Raw genomic sequence first — 22167 nt, forward strand, 5'->3', positions numbered from 1 at the left:
CCACGTGGTGGGCCTAAAATGGCGTCTTGAGTGGACCAGGAGGGTCCGGGGTGCTCCTCTCGCAGAAGGGAGCAAAGGCCAGTCTGGAGCAACCAGACCAGCAGTGTTGGTTGTCGGGTGTCGTCAAAAGAGTCACAAGCCAGCGGCTAGTGATCGGACAACGTGCTGAACAGCAAAGCAGAAGGGCCCCACGCAGATCGTGGAGATGCTGGGAGGCTGCACTTCGCTGCTGGAGCTGCTCAGGATCGGGGCTTCTCGGACCCCAGAGCACTCACCAGTGGATTCCTTCGGTGGTCGTGCTGGTTAAGAAAGCGTGCAGGTTTTGATGATGGCCGGTCCCTCGAGGTCTCGTCGCACCCACGGATCTCAGCTGAGCTGACGATGTGGGTAGAGGTCAGAGGTGCCAGGGAAGCCGGTTCTCGTCGAGCTGGGCAGTCGGATTCCTGAGGAAGGACTTGCAGCAAACCGCAGAGTTCTTAGATGGTGCCTGCGGATGCAGGGTGACTACTCCTTAGCCACAAGGGAGAAATCTTGAGAAGAGTCGAGAGTTCCTTTCGTAGAAAGTATTCTTGATTCAAAGATGATCTAATTTGGAAGGGTCCCCGCTCCTGCCTTTATCCTAAAGAAAGGGGTGGGTACATGACTAGGTCCTGCCCTAGGGGTGGGACCAGGAAGGGGGGTAGTTACACCCCTCTCCCCTGCCGGACTTTCCCCAGGTCAGGGGCTGCGCGCCCCTGGAACTGGTTCTAACCGGTAGATGCGTAGTGAGCACCGGGGTGCCACTCCGCAGTCACCTTCTTGCAAAGCCCTGCCTACACAGGATACACAAAACCCTGTCTGGGATGGTGCGAACACCGCCCTGGACAGGAAACCCTTTGTCCAAGCTCTCCTCGCTGGAAGGACTCCCAGCAGCAGGAGGTCAGACTCGTGTCTGTGGTGGCAGCATCCATTTTGTGGAGCTGAGGCTCCAGTTAACTTTAACCGGGGTTCACAGTTACGTACATGTCGTGTCCTTCTAGAAGGGCGGAATGATAACCCCGTCGCCAGCATTGGTGAGGGGTCAGCATCCCGATTCGTATGACACCTTACTCGACATGTCTTGATAACACGATACCGAAGTTACCAATATAGTACGCGTTATCATGGAACAGCCATTGGGTCTTGGTTCCGCAAGCTGCAACCGGGCTCGGCTCGTGCCAGAGCCCAATTCACACGATTCCACGCACTCTGCCTTCAGGATTGTCAGGCCTGCCATAGGAGTAGCTGATAGGAACTCTGGTGTCCATTTTAGGGTTAGATATAGGGATACTATACCTACAGCAACGGGCGAGTACGCCACGTTGCCCCAGCTGTCGCGCAGCCAGTTGTGTCAGATTTAGATGGCCATCCAAGGGTGGCATAATACATGCTTCAGCCCCTGGTAGGCCCTGGGTACACCGATGCCCTGAGTTACAGGGTCTGACAAGGTGGCCCAGTTCCAATTGGGTAATGCACCTAAGGTACACACATCAATTTAGCGAGAGAACAGCTAGGCTGTGGGTCTGATTGGCAGGCCCACAGCCCGAGAAAGTCGTAAACCAGTGAAACAAAAAATCTGGGTGATCATAGGATTGCAGACCCTACTCTCCTACAGCATACACAAACAATACAAAGGGTTCCCTGAAGTCAGGGCTTTATTGTTCGATAGACCAGTCTGAATCCCACCTCCCTCTCACTAATGATAGTGGCTATTCTCCATTCACTAAAGGCAACATTCAGGTTAAGCCCCACTTTTAGTCAGTCTCAGAAGTCCCACTCAGAATCCTCGAAACCCAAAAGTGTTTCAGCACCTTAAGCGCTATGAAACAGAAAAATCTCACACAGGACCATCCGGCCCTGCGATCAGTCTTAGCTGCACCTACAGGGGTTGCACTGCCTGAGTCCCTGGGGGCGTTTCACTCTCAGAGGTCGCAGAGGGCTGAAGCAGCTGCTGACGGTGAGTAGCACTCTGCGAAGGTCAGTGGCTAGGCGTTCACATCACTTCCTCAGGTGAGATGGTAAGTTCCTCTGATTCTTGTCACAGATGGGTGGGGCAATCACTTAGGTTCCAATCCTCAGTCAGGGCTTGAGCTCCCACAGGTCATCTCGGCTTCGTCCCCCATTTGACGGCGTCAGAACAAGGCAAGGGTCTTTCTTGTTCTCTGTGGTCCCCTCTGGCGTATAGGGTCACCGACCTTACTTCGCACACGGGATACGCCCTGATGGGCACAGCAGTAATTTCCTCTGCACGGTGCCCCTCTCTGGCATACTGAGTTGCTGACTTCACTCCGCATACAGGCTACGGCCTGATCAGCACTGAAGTAATACAATCTTCACAGTAGCCCCTTATGGCATACAGTGTTGCCAACTTTACTCTGCTTATGGATGATGCCCCGATTGGTGCAGCCTTTTCCTCACACCTTGCTATCTGGATAGCCAGGAACCCCCACTGGACCTCGCTTCTTCCAGGTCCTCTTCTCTTCCTCACAGGGCACGCTGTTCTTTGCAAGCAGGCACTGGTGCTCCAGGGAAGGTGGTCTTAGATTTCCCTACATGTTGCCTCCAGTCCTGGTGACCGGCAGAAGCCTTGCAGAGCTTCTTCTCCTTGCCATAAATCATGACTGGCTACTTGACGATTGACAATTTTGGGGCCCTCAAGCTCCCGTTTTTATAGTCCCTTTCCAGACACCAAATGAGATTTAGGGTCTTAGTCTTTTAAAGTTTGTGTGTGTGTGAGGGGGTCTGCTTACTGTTGAAGTGCCCACTCCTGTCCTGTCCTTCCTCCAGAAAGCAGCCTGTGACGGCATGAGTGACTCCAAATCTGATGTCCCCACAACACAGACATGGACATTGTAGAAAGCTAGGTTTCTGTTGCAGTAGCACCCTCACTTTTTGCCAGACTACTGATGCTCTATGGGTCTCTTCCAATCCGGTTCCCAGGGCCTGTGTTCTTTCCCAATATCGTACCTTGTACCCCCAATTGGCACCTCTCTGGCCAAATGTCGGTCCCTTGTAAAAGGTACCATGGGTAACAAGGGTACTGTGTCCAGGGAAGGCCTGCAGCACTTATTGTGCCACACTTAGATGCCCTGTACATTGCCACATTCCCATTGCAAGCTGCGTGCTTTGATGCAGATCAGCGTGAAGCGTCAACATGGCACACATCCCTCTGTGCCATGCCTACAACCTACTGCCCTGCCAGCCACCCCTCTAGCTGGGTGCACTATACCAGTGGTGAGGGTACATGTGCATGAGTCCTATAGCCCTACAGTTTGTAGACCAATTCTTAGACATTGTAATATATGGTGTTGGGAGTTTGTATTTACGAAGTCCACCGCACCATAATGGCTTTACTGTAAACTGGGAAGTTTGGTATCAAACTTCTCAGCACATTAAACCCACACTGATGCCGGTGTGGAATTTAATAAAAATGAACTCCGGGGGCACCTTAGAGATGCCCCCTGAAAAACGACCAGTCTCTGGTGGGTTCCCTGATTGGTACACACCAGCCTTCCACCATGAGACATGTTTCTGGACCCCTGGGGTAGGAGTCTTCGCTCCCTGAGCCCAGAAACAAAGCCTTCCCTGGGCAGAGGTGGTCACACCTCCGCAAGCCAGGAAGAGCCATCTGTGGCAGGGGAGCTTCAAAGGCCTTGCTGCCTTTATAACGCGACCCCCAGCCTCTCCTGCTCTGTTTCGGCAGGAAGACGGGCATGAAAAATTAGCACAGCCCAGAAGGTGTGCCCACCTCTAGGTGCCCACCTCAGGTCGGGGAGGCGAGGTGAAGCGCACTTTTCAGTGCTCGCCATCTTGCAGATGGCTGGCACTCTCCTATCAGGATTAGGGATTGTGCCCACTCTCTCACGTGGGGTGAGCACACCAAGGGTGTAGTCACCTTAAAGTCAGTAGACCTTTGGCTACTGAACTTGAAACCCCTAAAACGTCCTCTAAATACAGTATTTAGGGGGTAGCCCTGAACCAAGAAAACAGATTCCCCCAACCTAAGAAGAAGAAGGATGAAAGAAGACTCCCATCAAAGGAGAATGCAGAGAAGAAACTGACTTGGCCCCAGCCCTACCGGCCCATCTGAAGTTTCCAGAGACCCTGCCTTGTCCTGCAGTCAGCGACCTCCAAAAGCCCTGGGAGGACAGACTGTCTTCAACAAAGCAGCTCTGTTCAAAAGAAATAGGCAAGAAAGACTCTGAGCCTGCTGAGGACAAAGAAACCCGACACCTGGAACCACCAATGCACCCGATGCCTGTGGCCCGAGTCAGAGTGGCCCACCAGTCCCAGCGAGGTCCCTCCAGTGCTCCTGAGTCAGAGTCCACCATGGGTTGACCCCTCCAGTACTCCCGGAGGTCGCCTCCAGCCTCTGCATGGAGACATCACCCCCACCACCTTCCTGTTAACTGCATTTCCTCCCATAGAATTGCATTGACTCCTTTTTTTTGAAAATTGTTTTGTGGAGTTTGTTTATATGAAACATTGAAAAACTGCATATGTACTAAAAGTGAATTACTTACCTTTTGTATAGGAGATGTCTCAGTGTGATATCTAGGCATATCACACAGCTTAGCAAAGGTAATCTGAAAAGTAATCTAAAAAGTAACGTACATAGTAATCCTGTAAAGTAACTAAAAAGTAATTCCAAGCTGTTGACTTACCTGTAATTCAACCATGTGAACCTGCATTCAACTGTAAAACACTGCAAAAGATTTTGCAAAGTATTATTTCACTTATCTGCACCAGGCGTGGCTTGGTTCTAGAAATAAAAGAACAAAATAATATTTTTGATACAAACGAATTGGTCTGAGTTCAGTCTTTGAGTGACATCATTTCCTGCCTGAGTGTGTACAACAGATGCTTAACACTACCCTCTGATAAAGCCTTACTGCTCGCCCACACTACCACAAATAAAAAGTAAGGTACTAACTACTTTTACCTCTGCCTACCTTTGGGGTTCCACTGGACTCTGTGCACACTACACCTCATTTTGGCATAGTATATACAGAGCAAGCTTCCTACAGGGATAACTAATGTTTACCTATGGATGTCTGCCACAGTGGTATGTCCACCAAAGGTTACCCTTATGGCCTCAGCCCTACATTTTATTATTCTATTAGTAGCCCCATCTCATTACTGAGATGTGCCCAGCCCCTTCGATGTGACCTCTCCCTGAATCAAAGAGCATCCTATGAAGTGTGCCTCTCGAAATAAACAGTTTTAACTGTTTGGCTTAAACAAACAAAATGACCTTCAATAGTTATGATTCGGTGACCTGTAAATATTAACCTGCTAGATCCTATCAAGGCAAAAACAATTGCCTAGAGGCATTTCTCTGGAAACATTATATAAAGCTGAACTTTGGTTGGCCCAGGCTACCCTCATGTTCCCTCAAAACCAGATGAATACTGCCCCACTCAAACTAATGAACCATACTAAGCCTGGACTTCGAGGTGTTGGAAAGACCTTTGCCAGAGACCGAACCTTTTCTGGTGGCTCCCTCTGTCCCTCCAAAGCTTTGGAGAGTCTTTGGTCTTTGCAGCATCTTTGAACTTGGGGGAATATTTACTTCTCTGGGAAATCAGAAGGAGACAAGCCAATTTAGAACTACCAGCAACATCTGAACAAGGCCCAGTTTACTGGAGATCTGCCTGGGGGTTAATTTAACAGATCAAGCCGTCAAGGAGCATCAACTGGCTATGACCTTCAAATTGCAGAAACACTTCCTGGCTCATATCTGTAGTAAGGCTGGATGGTTTACATCCCAAACTATATTTACTCTTCACCTCCACCATTGAAGGTACTCTTTTGGCTATAGCCAGTCACTCGGATTCCAGGGCCATTTAAAACTTCTTTAGTCTGAGTCAGGAACAGTGTTATCATTCAGGAGCAACTTTGAGGTATCCACTGAAAGCACTTAGTTTTACTGGTGGCACAACAGTAGATGACACACAGGGGGTCTCCAACCTTTTGTGTAGTGAGAGCTACTTCTGGTCAGTGAAAATTGTTGTGAGCTACTAAACCCCAAGCAACACGCGCATTTTACCGAGAGACCTCCCCCACCCAGTTTCATTGACGTTAAGCCTATTTCTTCAGAGCCCAAACTGTAGTTTGAACACAATAACACTGAAAGAAAGGACTTTGCATGTATGCTGTTGGCAAACCGGTTTACGACCTTTCAATTAATAATAGCTTCAAAATCAGGACCGTAAGGTGTCAGAACACTTTACATGACGCAGATTTACACACAGACAATCAGTGAAATGTACATGAGACAGGGGAAAATAAGGTATAGGAGTCACAAGTCATCCATACTGGTAGGCAGGATAGTTTAAGAGTGCTTGGTCAGGAGAGACAGAAAAATAGAATTTTTTTTTTAAAACTCTAACTCCTAACAACATGGTTGGGGGATTCTAATAGGAATTGATTGCTACCCAAATGAACCTATTTTGCAACAACTGGGAGAAATCATAATGGTTCACCAGGCCAGCCAGCCTATACTTTGCAGTTTTCATGCAGCTCTTTGATAAGTTACTTGTCTACATTAGGATTTTAACTCAAAGAGATAGCTAGCAACAATATGCACCTTCTTTGCACCAGGTATATTGGCTCTCTGTGCTACCTTACTGTGAGTAAAAACTTCCTTTGTATTGTAAGTTTACGAATTATACACAGATCTCTCGCTCTCGGTTTCCAAGAAGTACATTCATCACCAAGTTTGACATTTTTATTGTTGGCAGAAATTTGTTGGAGACCAGGAAGGCAGTAGCAGGTGTTTTCTATATTTATATTGGCGCCCCCACAAGAAGTCAGCCTTAGCACCCGGTGGCATAGGTCACACCACCATAGCTGCAGTACAGTACATGCAAGGTCTTTTAATTTGAATGTCAGCTGCCGCTGTGCTTTATTACTGGTAAGGCAAATGTTAAAGCACGGTGGCAGCCGATGTTAAAATCAAAGGACCTTGCATGCTCTAAACTGCTTTCACAGCCATGTAAAGACAAATATATAGCGCAGTGTAGTTATCAATGAAATTTTTTCAGTGATTACTTCACTGCGCTATATATTTGCCTTTGCATGACTGTGAAAGCAGTTCAGTGCAGGCAAGCACCTTGGATTTTTTGTTTTGCCTGCCACCGAAGATTTAAAGAGCGGTAGCAGCACAGTGCATGCAAGGACTTTGAATTTCAACGTCGGTGCCACTGTCCTTTATTACTGTGGGTTAAGGCAAATGTAAGCATGGTGGCAGCCAATGTTACATCAAAGGTCCGTGCATGCTAACCAGGCCTGCTAACAGCTGTCACAGTCATAAAAATAAATAGCGCGGTGTTGTAATCAGTGAAAGGCTTTCACTGATTACTACACCCTGCTATATATTTGCATGAATTTTAAGGTGTTCAGTGCAGGCGAGCACTTTAGTTGGCTTCCACAGTGGTAGAGTGCCTGCAAGGACCTTTGATGTTAACATTGGCTGCCACCGCACTTTATTCCTAATGCATATGTAAAGCACAGTGGCAGCCAATGTTTAAATCAAAGGTACTTGCATGCACTTTCACAGAATAATCTGCTTTCACGGACTACTACGCGAAGGCAAATGCAAGTGTGGTAAAGTCAGTGAAAGCAGATTAGTCTAGACAAGAATCTTCGACTTTTAACATCGTCTCCCACCGCAATATCGGCCCAGTGCCTGAAAGGACTTTTAATTTTAACGTTGCTGCCGCTGCGCTTTATTACTGAAGGAGGCACATCTAATTCTAAAGTGCAGTGGCAGACAACGCTAAAATTAAAAGGCCTTGCAAGTACTGAGTGCTTTTTGCCAGCAACTCAGCTCATTCAGGGTCAGGGGCCCCTCTTCCCTCAAAGCTGCTCCGGGAGGCCCCAAAATGGAAGATGATCCGAAGCGCTGTGCCAGCCTGGAAAAGGCAGGTGGCGCGTGACTTCGAGGAAAAACATCACATTCAGGCAACAAGAACCTTACATTAAATAACACATCCTCTGCCACCGCAATATCGGCCCGGTTCCAGTGCCTGAAAGGACTTTTAATTTTAATGTTGCCTGCCACTGCACTTTATTACTGAAGGAAGATCTAAAGTGCAGTGGCAGACAACGCTAAAATCATAAACCTTGCAAGCACTGAGTGGTTTTTAGCCGGCGACTCGGCTCATTCAGGGTCAGGGGCCCTCTTACCTCAGAGCTACTCCGGGAGGCCCAAGAGAGTGGAAGATGGTCCGAACTTGGTACGAGCCTTGAAAAGGCAGGTGGCGCATGACTACTAGGAGGAAAGACGTCACGTTCTTCAGCCCGCCCCGCCCCAGCTAAGCTCACTAAAGCCAATCAGAGCAGCTGGTTTGTGTGAGGGCGGGCAAGGGCGGATTAGTTGTGAAAAAGGGCTGATAGTTCTTAAAGAAAACGACGGTATACAAAATAAAATTGTAAAGGACTTCGGAATAATTAAATAGCAGCGCGAGCTACTATCAGAGGGTCGGCGAGCTACCGGTAGCTCGCGATCGACCTGTTGGAGACCGTGTCTGGACATCTCTTGTGATGCCTCTTCCGTCCTCAGCGACAATTTTGGTCAGTTCTCAGGCGGCTCACTTAAAGTTCTAATTGCCAGTTGTTGGTCTAGATCACCTTCGGACCCAACATTGATCCCTGCACACTCCTGAAGTAGCCACTTGTTTATCCTCTTCGTAGAGCCAATTGTTATTCTTCTCTTGCCGTTGGACAGCAAATAACAGATCTTAAATAAGGCACAATTCTCTCCTTGAATTAAAAAAACAAAACCTATAGATGCCTTAAATTATGTTAATTATCATTCCATTACCATGCTACCAGCAGCATCTAGAATCATTAAATCTTATACGGCCATAGAACATTGCCTCTATATAAACACTAATGTCCTACTAAATGATGCCCAAGCAGGCTTTTGCCAGTGGAACTGAGATGGTGATGACAGCCATACTGGATGATCTTCAAATGATGTACAGATGGCAGCAGTGTCAGTGCAATGATTTTGTTAGATCTGTTAGGACATTTGACACTGTCGACCATAACATTCTGCTTAATAGATTATTTGCAGTGGGCGTGCAGGAAATCCCAGGGTTCGGCTCTCTCCCAACATTTGTTGAACCTCTGTCCAACCCTTGTCAGCCTTTAGTATTCATTTGTTTACCTATGTGGATAATACTGTAATGAATTTCCGCCTTCAGTCCAGAAATAAAGATCATTCTCTAAGGAATGGTAGGGCTGAAGTAAAGCGGGGAATAGATAGATATAGGTTAAAACAAGATCAAGACAAAACTGAAGTTCTAGTGACAGGCAGCAGTCATCGCTTATGAATTGACTCTCTGTGACTTCCCACCTTAGGGAATTGTCCAGTACAAGTTAATTCAGTAAAGCGTTAAGATAGACTCTGACCTGTAGATGACATTGCGGGTCTTCTTAGTCGTATCATCATGCCTCTGTAGCAGATTGGTCACATTTCCAATCTGTTGACATTAAATAGCATGAAAACAGAAGTGTTGGTACCATTTGTATCCAGGATAGACTACTGTAATTTATTCTAAGCAGGTAAAATCTTTCTTAATACACCGCCCCTAATTTCTTCAAAACCAAGCAACCTGTATGATAGAGACTGCACCAAGAGGTAACTTGATTACTCATTCCTCTGGCTTATCTGTTCGTTGGTAGGTGGGTCTCTTTCAGAGTTTTATTCATTTTTCATACAGCAATCTAAGGGAAATTTACCAGGTTTTTAACAATGTCCATGTACAAAATATAACCCTGTTAAGGCATTTGTTCTTCAAATAAACTTCATTTCGCAAACCCTTGTTTTAAAAGAGCCCATTAAGGAGGAAGATCCTGCTCGAGTTAGTGTCCCCTCCCCCAATATGAAACGCGCTCCTATTGGCGATTCATACAATCACAGTCCACGTACCTTATCATAAAAAGCAAAATACCTATCCTTTCTCTTAATAATTTTCCCTCCCAATTGTGTTCCTAGCACCTAGTGAGCCTTACAAGACTTTTAATGTAATTCTAAGCCTAACTTAAACTTTCCAGTTTGGAATAGTTAAGCTCTGCTGTGTCCCACAACCTGAACATTTTCACTATGATCGGCCCATTGCAAGATATAGGTCCTGGTAGAACGTCTGTTTCGGTGGAGAATAATTGTGAAGACTTTGGAACCATTTGAGTCCTTACATCATCTTGTTCAAAATGATGTCACAAGTAGAAAACTTCTACCGGATCCAGTTGGCCTTGTTGAGCTGAACGGTGAGAACCTTGGCACTGTAGAACTCCATTCACAGACTAGGGTGGGACTTTTCTTTAGATCGTGGGCATGTTTAGCTAATGGAATTTTGTACAATCTTTTACTGGAAGATCAGCAGCTGGGTCTCAAACCAATTTAGTTATCTCGGGTCATGGACGTTGAAACAAAAGGGCTAAATCTGTCTCTTCAGTTCTGCTTTAATGTATCTTTCTATCTGACTTTCCATTGCTTAGCTTTCTTTGAAACATTGAAGTAAAGCTAACAACGCCGACGCTGTTAGAAAATACTCACTTACCAATAGTATAACATTGCTCCAAGGATTCAATGTCATATGAAAATCTAACACCGACTACATAATCACTATGCAACCATATGTGCTTGTATTTCAGCTCTATAATGTGCTACTAAATTCTGTGTTTTGTTTTATTCAAGTTATCTTCAATTGCCATTTCATACTTTCCTGTTAATAAAGGATTCTTTCTCGAAATTCCAACATTTAGAGGACATTATGTTTTTGAATGCTAGCAACTGAATTGAATTTTCGAACCACTGCCGCCTGCTGGAGTAAGCCTTAACTGACTGAATTCTCTATCTCAACCTTGTCTGGTTGCTCAGTGGACTGAATGACTCCAGTAGTCAGTGGTTGACCAGACTCAAATCCAAGCCGGCCCACCCATCCTTTCATCCTCTGTCAACATCTGTTTTTAAGCACAAAGATGCCCTACCGGCATTGTGCACTTTACAGATGCACTTTGTTACATTTAAGTGTCAAGTTACTAAATAAACTAACCTGTTCTTCAAATTGGACTTCAGTACTTTTAAAAGCCCATGGGTGAAGAACAGTAATTACACTGGATCCTGCACAGTAATCACTTCCCCTGGGCCATAGGAATATGCCTTGGATCAATGGCTTGTATTCAGAACATGCATGGTGCCTTCTGTGTGCTTTTCAATCAGTCAATTTAGGGACAATAGTGTTAATCTTTTTCCTCTGCCCCTCTCAACTGTACTTTCTATTTGTTTTTAGGCCACTGATTGGTGGGCATCTAATGTAGGCAATCGTAAATGTTTGTTTGATCGGTGCCCACCCCCAGATTGGACAAGCATCTTCACTCCTGCACTTTAGCAAGAACCTGAAGGTTCGAGGCATGTGGGCTGCTGAATTCATATCTGTGCATAGATCGCCGCCTAGTGTTGGGTCCGGATAATTGCACATTGTTGTCCTGGAAGAGTCTTCGAAGTATCACGAGATAGGTGGCTCCTCTCCTGGACTACAGTGCGCATGGGCATCCTCTCCATTCCCAGATTGGTTTTTTCCACCATTGGGTTCGGATGTATATTTGTTAACTCAAGTTCGGAATCGATAGAAAACTTTATATTTGGCCAAAAGGCCTGTAGGTATCGTCGGTATTGTCTTTGCGATCGATGCCGAGTACTCGTTCCAGCTCAATTCTCGAGCCGGACGTCAAAAAGAGCAGCGTGGCTATTCAGCACCATAGGCCGGTCGATGCCAGAGGCCTTATTGACGATCGATGATGGAACGGAGCCCATTCAAGAGATGTCCCGTTTGCAACTCAAAGTATCCTCACATCGATGTCCACCCGGTGTGCAACAAGTGCCTGTCTCCGGATCACGATGAAGCCAGCTGTATGGCTTGTTCTCTGTTCCGGTCCAAGAAAACACTTCGCCTTTGACGCGCGGCGCGGAAGGAAGCCCATCAGACAACGCCTGACCCGGTGAACATCCATGCTGAGGAAGATGAGGGGGTCGAGCAGGAGGTTCAAAAGAACCAGTCAGATCCTGCATCAGAGCTTGACTCCAGTTATGACGCAGAGGATGAGGAGATGGTCTAAGATGAAGACGTCGTCGACGAGGTAGGAGACGACGATGAGGCCTTTGGGGCCGTAGAAGATAGCTCATGCGAGGAGCTAGGCCCAACCGTTGGTATGGGGGCCGAGACTGAAATACTCAATAAGGCTCAGGTCGAGGGATCGCCACAAGGGCTTACCCAAGATCAAGGGATTTAGTTCACAAAGTTTCTTCACTTGAATTATTTAGTACTTATCGGTTCTTCAATAAATTGAACCCAGTGTATCCATAGGATTACTATACAATTATTTTCAAAATTCAAATAAAAAAAGTAAGCAAATACAGTACAGAGAAGAAGAAATACACAGCAAAAAAGAATAATATTCAAAATTATTTATGTAAAATATTAAATTACAATAACAAAATTCATGGGGATAGACATGGGACAAAGCTCTTAGCAGAAAAGTTATGAAAGGCATTATATCCGTGTCAACAAATCAATTCATAACAATTACATCAGCTCCAATGATAACAAAGAAAACCAAAATCATAAATGTATAATGGTGTCCTTCAAAACAAATAATGTTGGGGAGTTGATGTGTTAGGTCGACGTTTCGGTCTTGTATATTTTCATCAGTCAGACCATCATCAGGACTAAGATTTTCATAAGGTAAAAACCCCTTTAGTACATCAAATGAGGCGAGTCAGTTCACAAGGATGAATACTGGTGCAGGCTGAATGACCAAAGTCGATCGAATCTTGTGCAGCTCTGTGTGATCTTTGGAGCGCTTGTGGGATGGTATTGGGCTGCTTTAAGTCCAGACCAATTGGAAGAAATCACAATATTTGGAGTCACGAGACGCTGCAAAATCGTCCGGCACTAGTAACGGGAATGACTCTCAGGCTGTGGTTGAAGAAATCGCACAGTCCGATAGAAATGCAATATTTTTTTATTTATTGACATTTATTTAAGGATGAATATGGAAATACTTTTATTCCACTGGTGCTTCGACGTCATTAAAAAGTGGTGAGATTTCTTCAACCACAGCCTGAGAGTCATTCCCGTTACTAGTGCCGGACGATTTTGCAGCGTCTCGTGACTCCAAATATTGTGATTTCTTCCAATTGATCTGGACTTAAAGCAGCCCAATACCATCCCACAAGCGCTCCAATGATCACACAGAGCTGCACAAGATTTGATCGACTTTGGTCATTCAGCCTGCACCAGTATCCATCCTTGTGAACTGACTCACCTCATTTGATGTACTAAAGGGGTTTTGTACCTTATGAAAATCTTAGTCCTGATGATGGTCTGACAGATGAAAACATACAAGACCGAAACTTCGACCTAACACATCAACTCCCCAACATTGTTTGTTTTGAAGGACACCATTATACATTTATGATTTTGGTTTTCTTTGTTATCATTGGAGCTGATGTAATTTTTATGAATTGATTTGTTGACACAGATATACTGCCTTTCATAACTTTTCTGCTAAGAGCTTTGTCCCATGTCTATCCCCATGAATTTTGTTTTTGTCATTTAATTTTTTACATAAATAATTTTGAATATTATTCTTTTTTGCTGTGTATTTCTTCTTCTCTGTACTGTATTTGCTTACTTTATTTATTTGAATTTTGAAAATAATTGTATAGTAATCCTATGGATACACTGGGTTCAATTTATTGAAGAACCGATAAGTACTAAATAATTCAAGTGAAGTAACTTTGTGAACTAAATCCCTTGTAGTCACCCTTTACCTTAATTACACATTGCCCAAGCCTACAAGGGTATATTGGGTCTCCCACCTTTTTGACATTAACCAAGATCAAGCGCATAGTTCTACAGCCTCGCTTCCAGGCCCGGATACGGACAATTCAAAAGAGCCATTGGTTGATCGATCGAAATCGAAACAAAAAACATCGGTAACCACAAAACCGAAAGCATCGAAACCGAAAGTACAACTTACTTTGATCAGATCGAAGGCTTCTGGACCATTGGCTCCGACTAAACAAAAGAGTGCTATCGACCCGGAGAGGTCGCTAAAGGGTGTTGAGCCGAAGGCCGGGGCACCGAAGAAAAAGGTCAAGGACATCGACCCGATGAAGTCGGCGCCAAAGACCGTAGACACAAACAAGGGACTCGAAACACAGAATGTTATCGATCCTAAGCGTCGACTCGACAAAGCAAAGGTCAGCAAAGACCTCGAGCCCAAAACAAACAGTGGCTCTAAGGACCCCGTCGAGTCGACACAACCATCCACCTATTTTTCAAAGCAGGTGTCGGACTCGCTGCAGCGCATTAAGGAGAAAGCTATAGCTGTTGTCGGACCGAAGGCCACTCCACCCCCAAAGACAGTCAGCAAGACTCCGAAGGCGTCGACACCTATTAAGTTTATACTGCCGCCGCCAGTGACACCTAAGGCGTTCGCCCCAAAGACGGGCATTGAAGCGACCAAGAAGGTGTCCATGGGGCAAAAGCCTACAACTACTGAAGAGGCCACAAAGCATCGACAGCCTCTGCAGGAAGATCAGTCGAGGCAATTCATCGACGCTGAAACTGGTAGACTTTCCATTTACAAGCGAAAGATCGTCCCAGAACAGCCTATGGAGTCGTATCAAATTCCATTAAAGAAAAAAAGGGATTCTGCAACATCACCTCTTCTTTTTGAACCTCTACAACAATATGGACAAGAACCTGCTCCTATTTCACCCATACATTCAGATGTGGACGTAGGGGATAATGACAATGAGGATTACAATTATCCTGTAGACACTGATCCAGAAGACCACACTGAACCCTGGGCAGACACTGTTGACCCAGGGGAGCCACAAAATGCCCCTAACAGGCATACCTATGCTGTTAAAACCTCACCTACAGAAGACACAGCTGCGTTTAACGCACTTATTGAGAGGGCAGCAAAAAATCACGATGTCCAACTCCATGCTGACCCTTTTGAAGAGGATTTTTTATTTGACACCTTCTCAACCTCAGAGAGAACTGTCAAGACTCTACCCATGCTAAAAGGTGTCCTGAAACACGCTGGAGACATCTTTAAGGATACCACAAGGGCAAGAGTGGTAAACACCTGTGGACCCTACATATATCAGGGGACAGTTGCCATTGGACTCTCTAGTTGTTTCAAATGCTCGTAAGAGAGCGATCTCGCAGACCACAGGTGATGCTCCTCCCCCTGACAAGGAATCTAAAGTGCTAGAAGCCTCAGGGAAAAGGGTGGCAGCTCAAGCGGCCAATGTCTGGCGAATCTCCAACACATAGGCACTCTTAGCCAGATACGATAGGGCTCATTATGATACACTTGAGACCCTGTTACACCACTTGCCAGATGAGTACAAGGAGGCAGCAGAAATGCTTATACAAGAAGGGAAACATATCCAACGCATCTATTAAGTGTGCGCTAGACGCAGCAGACACTGCAGCCAGGGCGATTAATACAAGCGTTATGTTATGAAGATACGCCTGGCTGAGAATCTCCGGCTTCAAGCCTGAGATACAAACCACCATACTCAATCAGCCGGTTAACCCTGATTACTTATTTGGCCCAGAAGTGGACACCACCTTAGAAAAAATTAAAAAGGACACAGAGACTGCAAAGTCTATGGGGGCTCTACAGTCGCAGCAGTTCAGGGGTGGTTCTTTTCGTCGCTCCAACAATAGTGGAGCTTCCAGAGGCCAGGTGTCCTAGCAGACACAATACAGTAAAGGAGGCACACAAACCACCTACAACAAGAACAATAGGGGTGGCTATCGTGGAAACAGCACCAAGGGCAGAGGTTGTGGAAACAACAACTCCCGATCCTCCGCCACTAACAAACAGTGACGTCTTGTCACTACCCCCCAACCATATAACACCGGTCGGGGGGAGACTACAACAGTTCCTGCCAGTCTGGAAATCCATCACTACAGACAGGTGGGTGAGGCAGCTTATACAGTACGGTTATTTTCTGGAGTTAACATCCACTCCACCCAACATACCCCCAAGACACCGTCCTATGTCCGCAGAGCATATACAGTTATTGCAGCAAGAGGTAGTCAGCATGCTGCAAAAAGGAGCCATAGAGCTTGTGCCTGTAGAACAAAGAGGTACAGGGGTGTACTCGCTGTACTTCTTGCTCCCAAAAAAGGACGGGTCCCTCAGACCCATAGTGGACCTAAGGCCCCTAAACCAATACATCTTGTCAGAACATTTTCACATGCTCACATTACAGCAGGTTCCACCGTTACACTCAGTCAGGGAGATTTCCTCGCAACACTAGATCTAAAAGATGCATATTTCCATATACCGGTACACCAGTCACTCAGAAAATACCTCAGATTTACCATTCAGAATCAGCATTATCAGTTCAAAGTCCTCCCTTTTGGAGTAACAACAGCACCCAGGGTGTTTACCAAGTGCCTAGCGACAGTGGCTGCACACCTACGAAGACAGAACGTTCACGTCTACCCTTATCTGGACGACTGGCTTATCCAAGCAAAGTCGGCCCAGCAATGTGCCACCCACATGTCCCACACCATTCACCTTCTTCACAGTCTGGGGTTTTCACTGAATTGTCCAAAGTCCCACCTTCAGCCCGCCCACGTACGGCAGTACTTGGGCGCGACAATAGACACTCTGGCAGCCAAATTCAGTGAGGATCAACAGCATGCAATTGCTGATACAGAAATTCAAACCACAACACTCGCTTCCAGCACAAGTGTTCATGTAGTTGATGGGCATGATGGCCTCCTGCATCTTCATAGTCCCGCACGCGAGACTACACATGCGTCCGCTTCAGGAGTGCTTAGCACGTCAGTGGAATCAGGCTCACGGACAATTGAAAGACTTAGAGTTGGTGACGTGCATACAGCTCTCTGCATTGATGGAACCCACAAAACCTTTGCAGGGGCAGACCGTTCCAAGAGCCTGTACCACAGATAATACTGACGACGGACGCATCTCTCCAGGTATGGGGAGCTCATGTACTCCACTACACAGTGCAGGGACTATGGACAACACAGCAGAAAAAGATGCACATCAACCTTCTGGAACTGATGGCAATCTTCATGGCAATAAAAGCATTCAAAGTACATTTGTGCAACAAAGTAGTGTTGATCCGGACGGACAACATGACTGCCATGTACTACATACAGAAGCAGGGAGGTACACACTCTCCACAGTTGTCTCATCTGGCTCAGAGCATGTGGAAGTGGGCCATTTAGAGAAACATCTTCCTCATGGCAGAACACCTCCCAGGCAAGGACAATCAGATGGCGGACCTGCTCAGCAGGCACAGCAACCAGATGCACGAGTGGGAGATACATCCATCAGTACTCCAACCGTACTTCCAGCAGTGGGGTCATCCAGAGATAGACCTATTCGCCACAAGGGAAAACGCAAAATGCCAAAGCTTTGCCGCCAGGTTCCCACATCCACAGTCGCAGGGAAATGCGATATGGAAGAACTGGTCAGGCATATTTGCATACGCTTTTCCCCCAGCACCCCTAATACCGCTAGTGGCACCCAAACTGAGGCAACACTCGATGACTATCATCATGGTTGCTCCAACGTGGGCACGCCAACCATGGTACACCACGTTTCTAGAACTCTCCGTGGTACCTCATCAAAGGCTACAACTCACACCCAGACTTTTGACGCAGATCCATGGCGACATTCAGCATCCAGATCCGCAACAGCTCAACCTGGCGATCTGGCTCCTGAGGTTTTAGAATTTGGCTACCTCAACCTGCCTCCTGACTGTATGGATATCATAAAGGAGGCAAGGAGGCCCACAACTAGAGCATGTTATGCGGCGAAATGGAAGCGATTCGTCATTTATTGTACCAATAACGACATTAATCCGCTAGATGCATCTACTCACAACATCATCTGTTATCTATTACATCTATACAGATGCAATCTGGCCTACGCTTCCATACGAATACAATTATCCGCAATAACAGCTTATCTCCAAAACAGGCAGCATCTCTCACTTTTCAGAGTGCCTGCCTTCAAAGCTTTTCTGGAAGGAGTCAAACGAGTTATTCCTCCCAGACACCCACTAGCACCTGTATGGAACCTGAATGTGGTCCTTACCAGACTGATGGGTCCACCTTTTGAGCCTCTACACTCATGCGAGATACAATTCTTAACGTGGAAAGTGGCTTTCCTAATAGCAATCACATCGCTACGACGAGTTAGTGAACTTCAAGCACTAACTAACCAAGAGCCATTCATACAGATTCACTCCAACAGGGTGGTACTTCGCACTAACCCTAAGTTTCTGCCTAAGGTGGTTTCACAGTTCCATATGAATCAAACTATAGAACTGCCAGTGTTCTTCCAGAATCCAGATTCAGTGGCAGAGAGAATGCTCCACACACTAATGTCAAGAGAGCTCTCATGTACTACATAGATAGGACAAAAGATTTCAGGAAGACAAAACAACTATTTGTTGCCTTTTCACCACAACACAAAGGCAACCCCATTGCAAAAGTAGGTATGTATGTATAAACCATTTTATAGCGCGCTCCGTTACTTGAGAGTATCCTGGCGCGGGTACGGGAGAGGCAGACGGCAAAACAAAGAGAAGGCATCTTAGCTAACACTCTTGAACAAATGTGTTTTCAGGTGTTTTTTGAATGCATCCACTGTTGGCATAGAGCGCAGATGGAGAGGGAGAGCGTTCCAGGCCCGAGCCACGATCACGGAGATCGATTGGCCACCGAGTCTAGCTCGTTTGAAACGGGGAAGGTACAATTTGAACAGAGTGGAAGATCTGAGGGTGCGTGCAGGGACATAGCAGGTAAATCTCTTTCTCAGATACAGGGGGCCTTGATCGTGAGTTGCTCGAAACGCAAGCACCAGAGATTTAAACAAAATGCGCTGTGCAACAGGAAGCCAATGGAGCGGGCGCATCTCAGCGCGGACGCTCTTCCATCTAGGGATGTTAAATAATAGACGGACAGCCGCATTCTGGATAATTTGCAGGCGTTTCACCAGATAGGCCGGAATGCCACTGAACAGTGCATTCGCGTAATCCAGCCTTGCCAGTATAAGCGCCCGAGCAACCGTCTCCTTAGCATCCCTAGGGAGCAAGGGGAAAAATTTGCGGAGCATTCTCAGAGTGGCAAAACAGGTGCCTGTAAGTTTTTTAATATGGTCCTCGAATCTGAGATCCTCTGTAAACCAGATGCCAAGATTTTTGGCAGGTCTCCCCATCTCTTTCGGGCTGGGAATGTTTGGAGGCCACAGTGTGTTCTTGAACGAGGGGGGGGAGGAACCATAGAAAAGCACTTCAGATTTGTCCTCGTTGCATTTCAACTGGGCCTGCATTAGCCAGCGAAATACAGAGGACAAACACAGATGGACTGCCGACGTATCCAGATTATCGTCTGGCCAGGTGAACAGCAGTTGGGTATCATCTGCATACCCTATGATCTTAGCCCCAAACTGTTCCGCCAGATAAACCAGAGGGGTAATGTAGACATTGAACAGTAAGGGGCTAAGAGTGGACCCCTGCGGGACCCCTGTAAGCAGTGGTTTAGGCTCAGAGGCGTGGGGAGGCATCCAGACCTGCTGGGTCCTGTCAGATAGAAAAGAGGACAGCCAGTCTAGAACAACCCCCCCAATACCAATGGGCGACAGCCGGCCGAGGAGAAGCTCATAAGGGACGGTATCGAACGCGGCAGAGAGGTCCAATAAAATTAGGACCGCTCTGCCACCTCCGTCTAGGCAGTCCCAAATTGCCTCGGTCATCTCCACCAGCGCCGTCTCAGTGCTGTATGCAGCCCTGAAGCCTGATTGAGCAGGGTGGAGGGCATTGGAGGTTTCAACAAAGCTCTCCAGTTGTTGAAAAACCACCTTCTCACAGATTTTCGTGAGTGCCGGTAGAAGGGAAATGGGACGGTAGTTCCCGGGAACCGTCGCAGCCAGTCCCGGTTTTTTTCAGAAGCGGTAGCAGTTATAGCCAGATGGATCGTTAAGTGCATACAGATTTGCTATCAAAAGGCTAAGCGTACATTAACGATTCCCCCAAGAGCCCACTCAACACGAAAGTTAGGGGCATCCATGGCTTTCCTGGGAAACATTCCTTTAGAGGAAATCTGTAGTGCAGCAACATGGTCTACCATACACACATTTACCAAACACCACTGCGTAGATGTGCACTCCAAACAGCAGGCAGCTGTAGGACAGGCTGTTCTAAAAACACTTTTTCAGACTGCTGCAGCTGGCACAGGCAGAGGGACTGCTATATATTCTATGCACAGATATGAATTCAGCAGCCCACATGCCTCGAACCGAATATGCTACTTACCAGTATGCATCTGTTCTTGGCATGTAGGCCTGCTGACATTCATAACGCCCGCCCTCCTCCCCGGCGCCTGTAGCGGTTGCAGCACTCAGAATTACTCTTAGCATGGTCATCACTTACTGTATCTACTCCACCTCTGCCACAATGGCAAAAACAATCTGGGAATGGAGAGGATGCCCATGTGCACTGTAGTCCAGGGGAGGAGCCACCTATCTCGTGATACTTCGAATACTCTTCCAGGACAACAATGTGCAATCATCCGGACCCAACACTAGGCGGCGATCTATGCACAGATATGAATGTCAGCAGCCCTACATGCCAAGAACAGATGTATACTGGTAAGTAGCATATTCGATCCTCTTCCTGCAGTACCTCCAGATGATCGCTCCAAGCAAAAATATGCGCTCATTCTCCTCCTCATGTCTGCATTCCTCTCAAAACTCCACCTCCCCATCTCTCGATTAGCCAATGTACATGAACAGTGCTCCATTGTTTCTTAGCTCCAAATGTACTTTCTTTTTCATTAAAGTACTATGCCTTGTGATTGTGTAGCAGTTACTAAGTATATATTCCTGTGTCTCCTAGGCCTTCGCTAAAGTCTTCAACACAACCCCTGATGACCTGGATCTGCATGTGATCTATGATGTGTCTCACAATATCGCAAAGGTGGAGCAGCACGTGGTGGACGGGAAGGAGACCACCCTTCTTGTGCATAGGAAGGGTTCCACACGCGCCTTCCCCCCACATCATCCTCTCATTGCTGTGGATTATCAGGTATGGCTAAACAGTGCAAATGCATTCATACAAGGTCGATTAGATGAAGGGCTGTGAATGTTTTAAAACCTGTATTTGGGGAAATTAGATTACATTGGTTTCATGGGGTTGTACCATTTTTACTAAAAACACATGGCCTGCAGAATTCCATTGCATGTCCTGCTCATATGTTGTACATAAGAAGGACATCATAGAGCAGGAAAGGCATGGCAGTGGCTGCACCCTCCCACGGAACACTGGGAGAGTTTGAGTTTAAAAGTTTTTATATAGCGCTCTTACACCAGCGGTTTCATGGCGCTGTAACTGGCAGATCTCCACAAGGGACAAAGGGAGGAGGACAGGTGACAGGGGACTAAATAAAGATTTTGCTGAAAAAATAAGTTTTAAGTTTCTTTCGAAACTGGGAATATGGAGTTAGGGATCTGAGCTCTAAGGGTAATGAATTCCAGAGAGCTGGGGCAAGGGTCGCAAATTTTGAACCCCCCCACTTTTTCCGGCGAAACCGGGGGACTGTCAGCAGAAATTGAGAAGAGGATCGGAGCTCCCTGGCTGGAAAGTAAGGGATAATCTCCGAGGAAATGAAAGCAGGGGCCGTGCCCAGTCGAGCCTGGTAGGTGATTGTCGCAAGCTTGAATTGGACACGTTCCCGAACCGGGAGCCAATGTAAGGTTTTCAGGAGGGGAGTGACATGTGAGGATTTGGGAAGGTTAAAGACCAACCGAGCCGCCTGGTTTTGAATCCTCTGCAACCGCCTGAGACTATATGCAAGTATACCTGCATATAGGGCGTTGCCATAATCCAGGCGGGAGATGACCATCGCAAGGACGATCGGCTTCAAGGCCTCGAAGGTGAAAAATCGAGAGACCTTGCGGATGGTACGAAGAGAAAGAAAGGAAGAAGAAACCACAGAACTAACCTGGGAGTGAAGGGTAAGGTGAGAGTTGAGTTTGATACCTAGGGTTTTGACAGAGGGAGAG

At 46.6% G+C, this 22167-nt stretch overlaps 2 protein-coding genes across 2 annotated transcripts in view; both read left to right on the plus strand.

Annotated features, from left to right (window-relative positions):
* Positions 1 to 22167, plus strand: part of RTCB (RNA 2',3'-cyclic phosphate and 5'-OH ligase) — a 156672-nt gene that overhangs the window by 129353 nt on the left and 5152 nt on the right. Inside the window, exon 9 of the mRNA XM_086953014.1 lies at positions 21002 to 21190. Within this exon, the coding sequence (XP_086809140.1) occupies positions 21002 to 21190 (189 nt within the window). The remainder of the gene's footprint in view (positions 1 to 21001; positions 21191 to 22167) is intronic.
* On the plus strand, positions 17111 to 18206 carry LOC147734729 (uncharacterized). Its single transcript, XM_086953621.1, is given in 2 exon segments — positions 17111 to 18169; positions 18171 to 18206. Coding segments are annotated over 2 exon segments (1095 nt in total).

The sequence above is a fragment of the Lissotriton vulgaris genome, chromosome 1_2, assembly GCF_964263255.1.
Source record: "Lissotriton vulgaris chromosome 1_2, aLisVul1.2, whole genome shotgun sequence".
NCBI lineage: Eukaryota > Metazoa > Chordata > Amphibia > Caudata > Salamandridae > Lissotriton > Lissotriton vulgaris.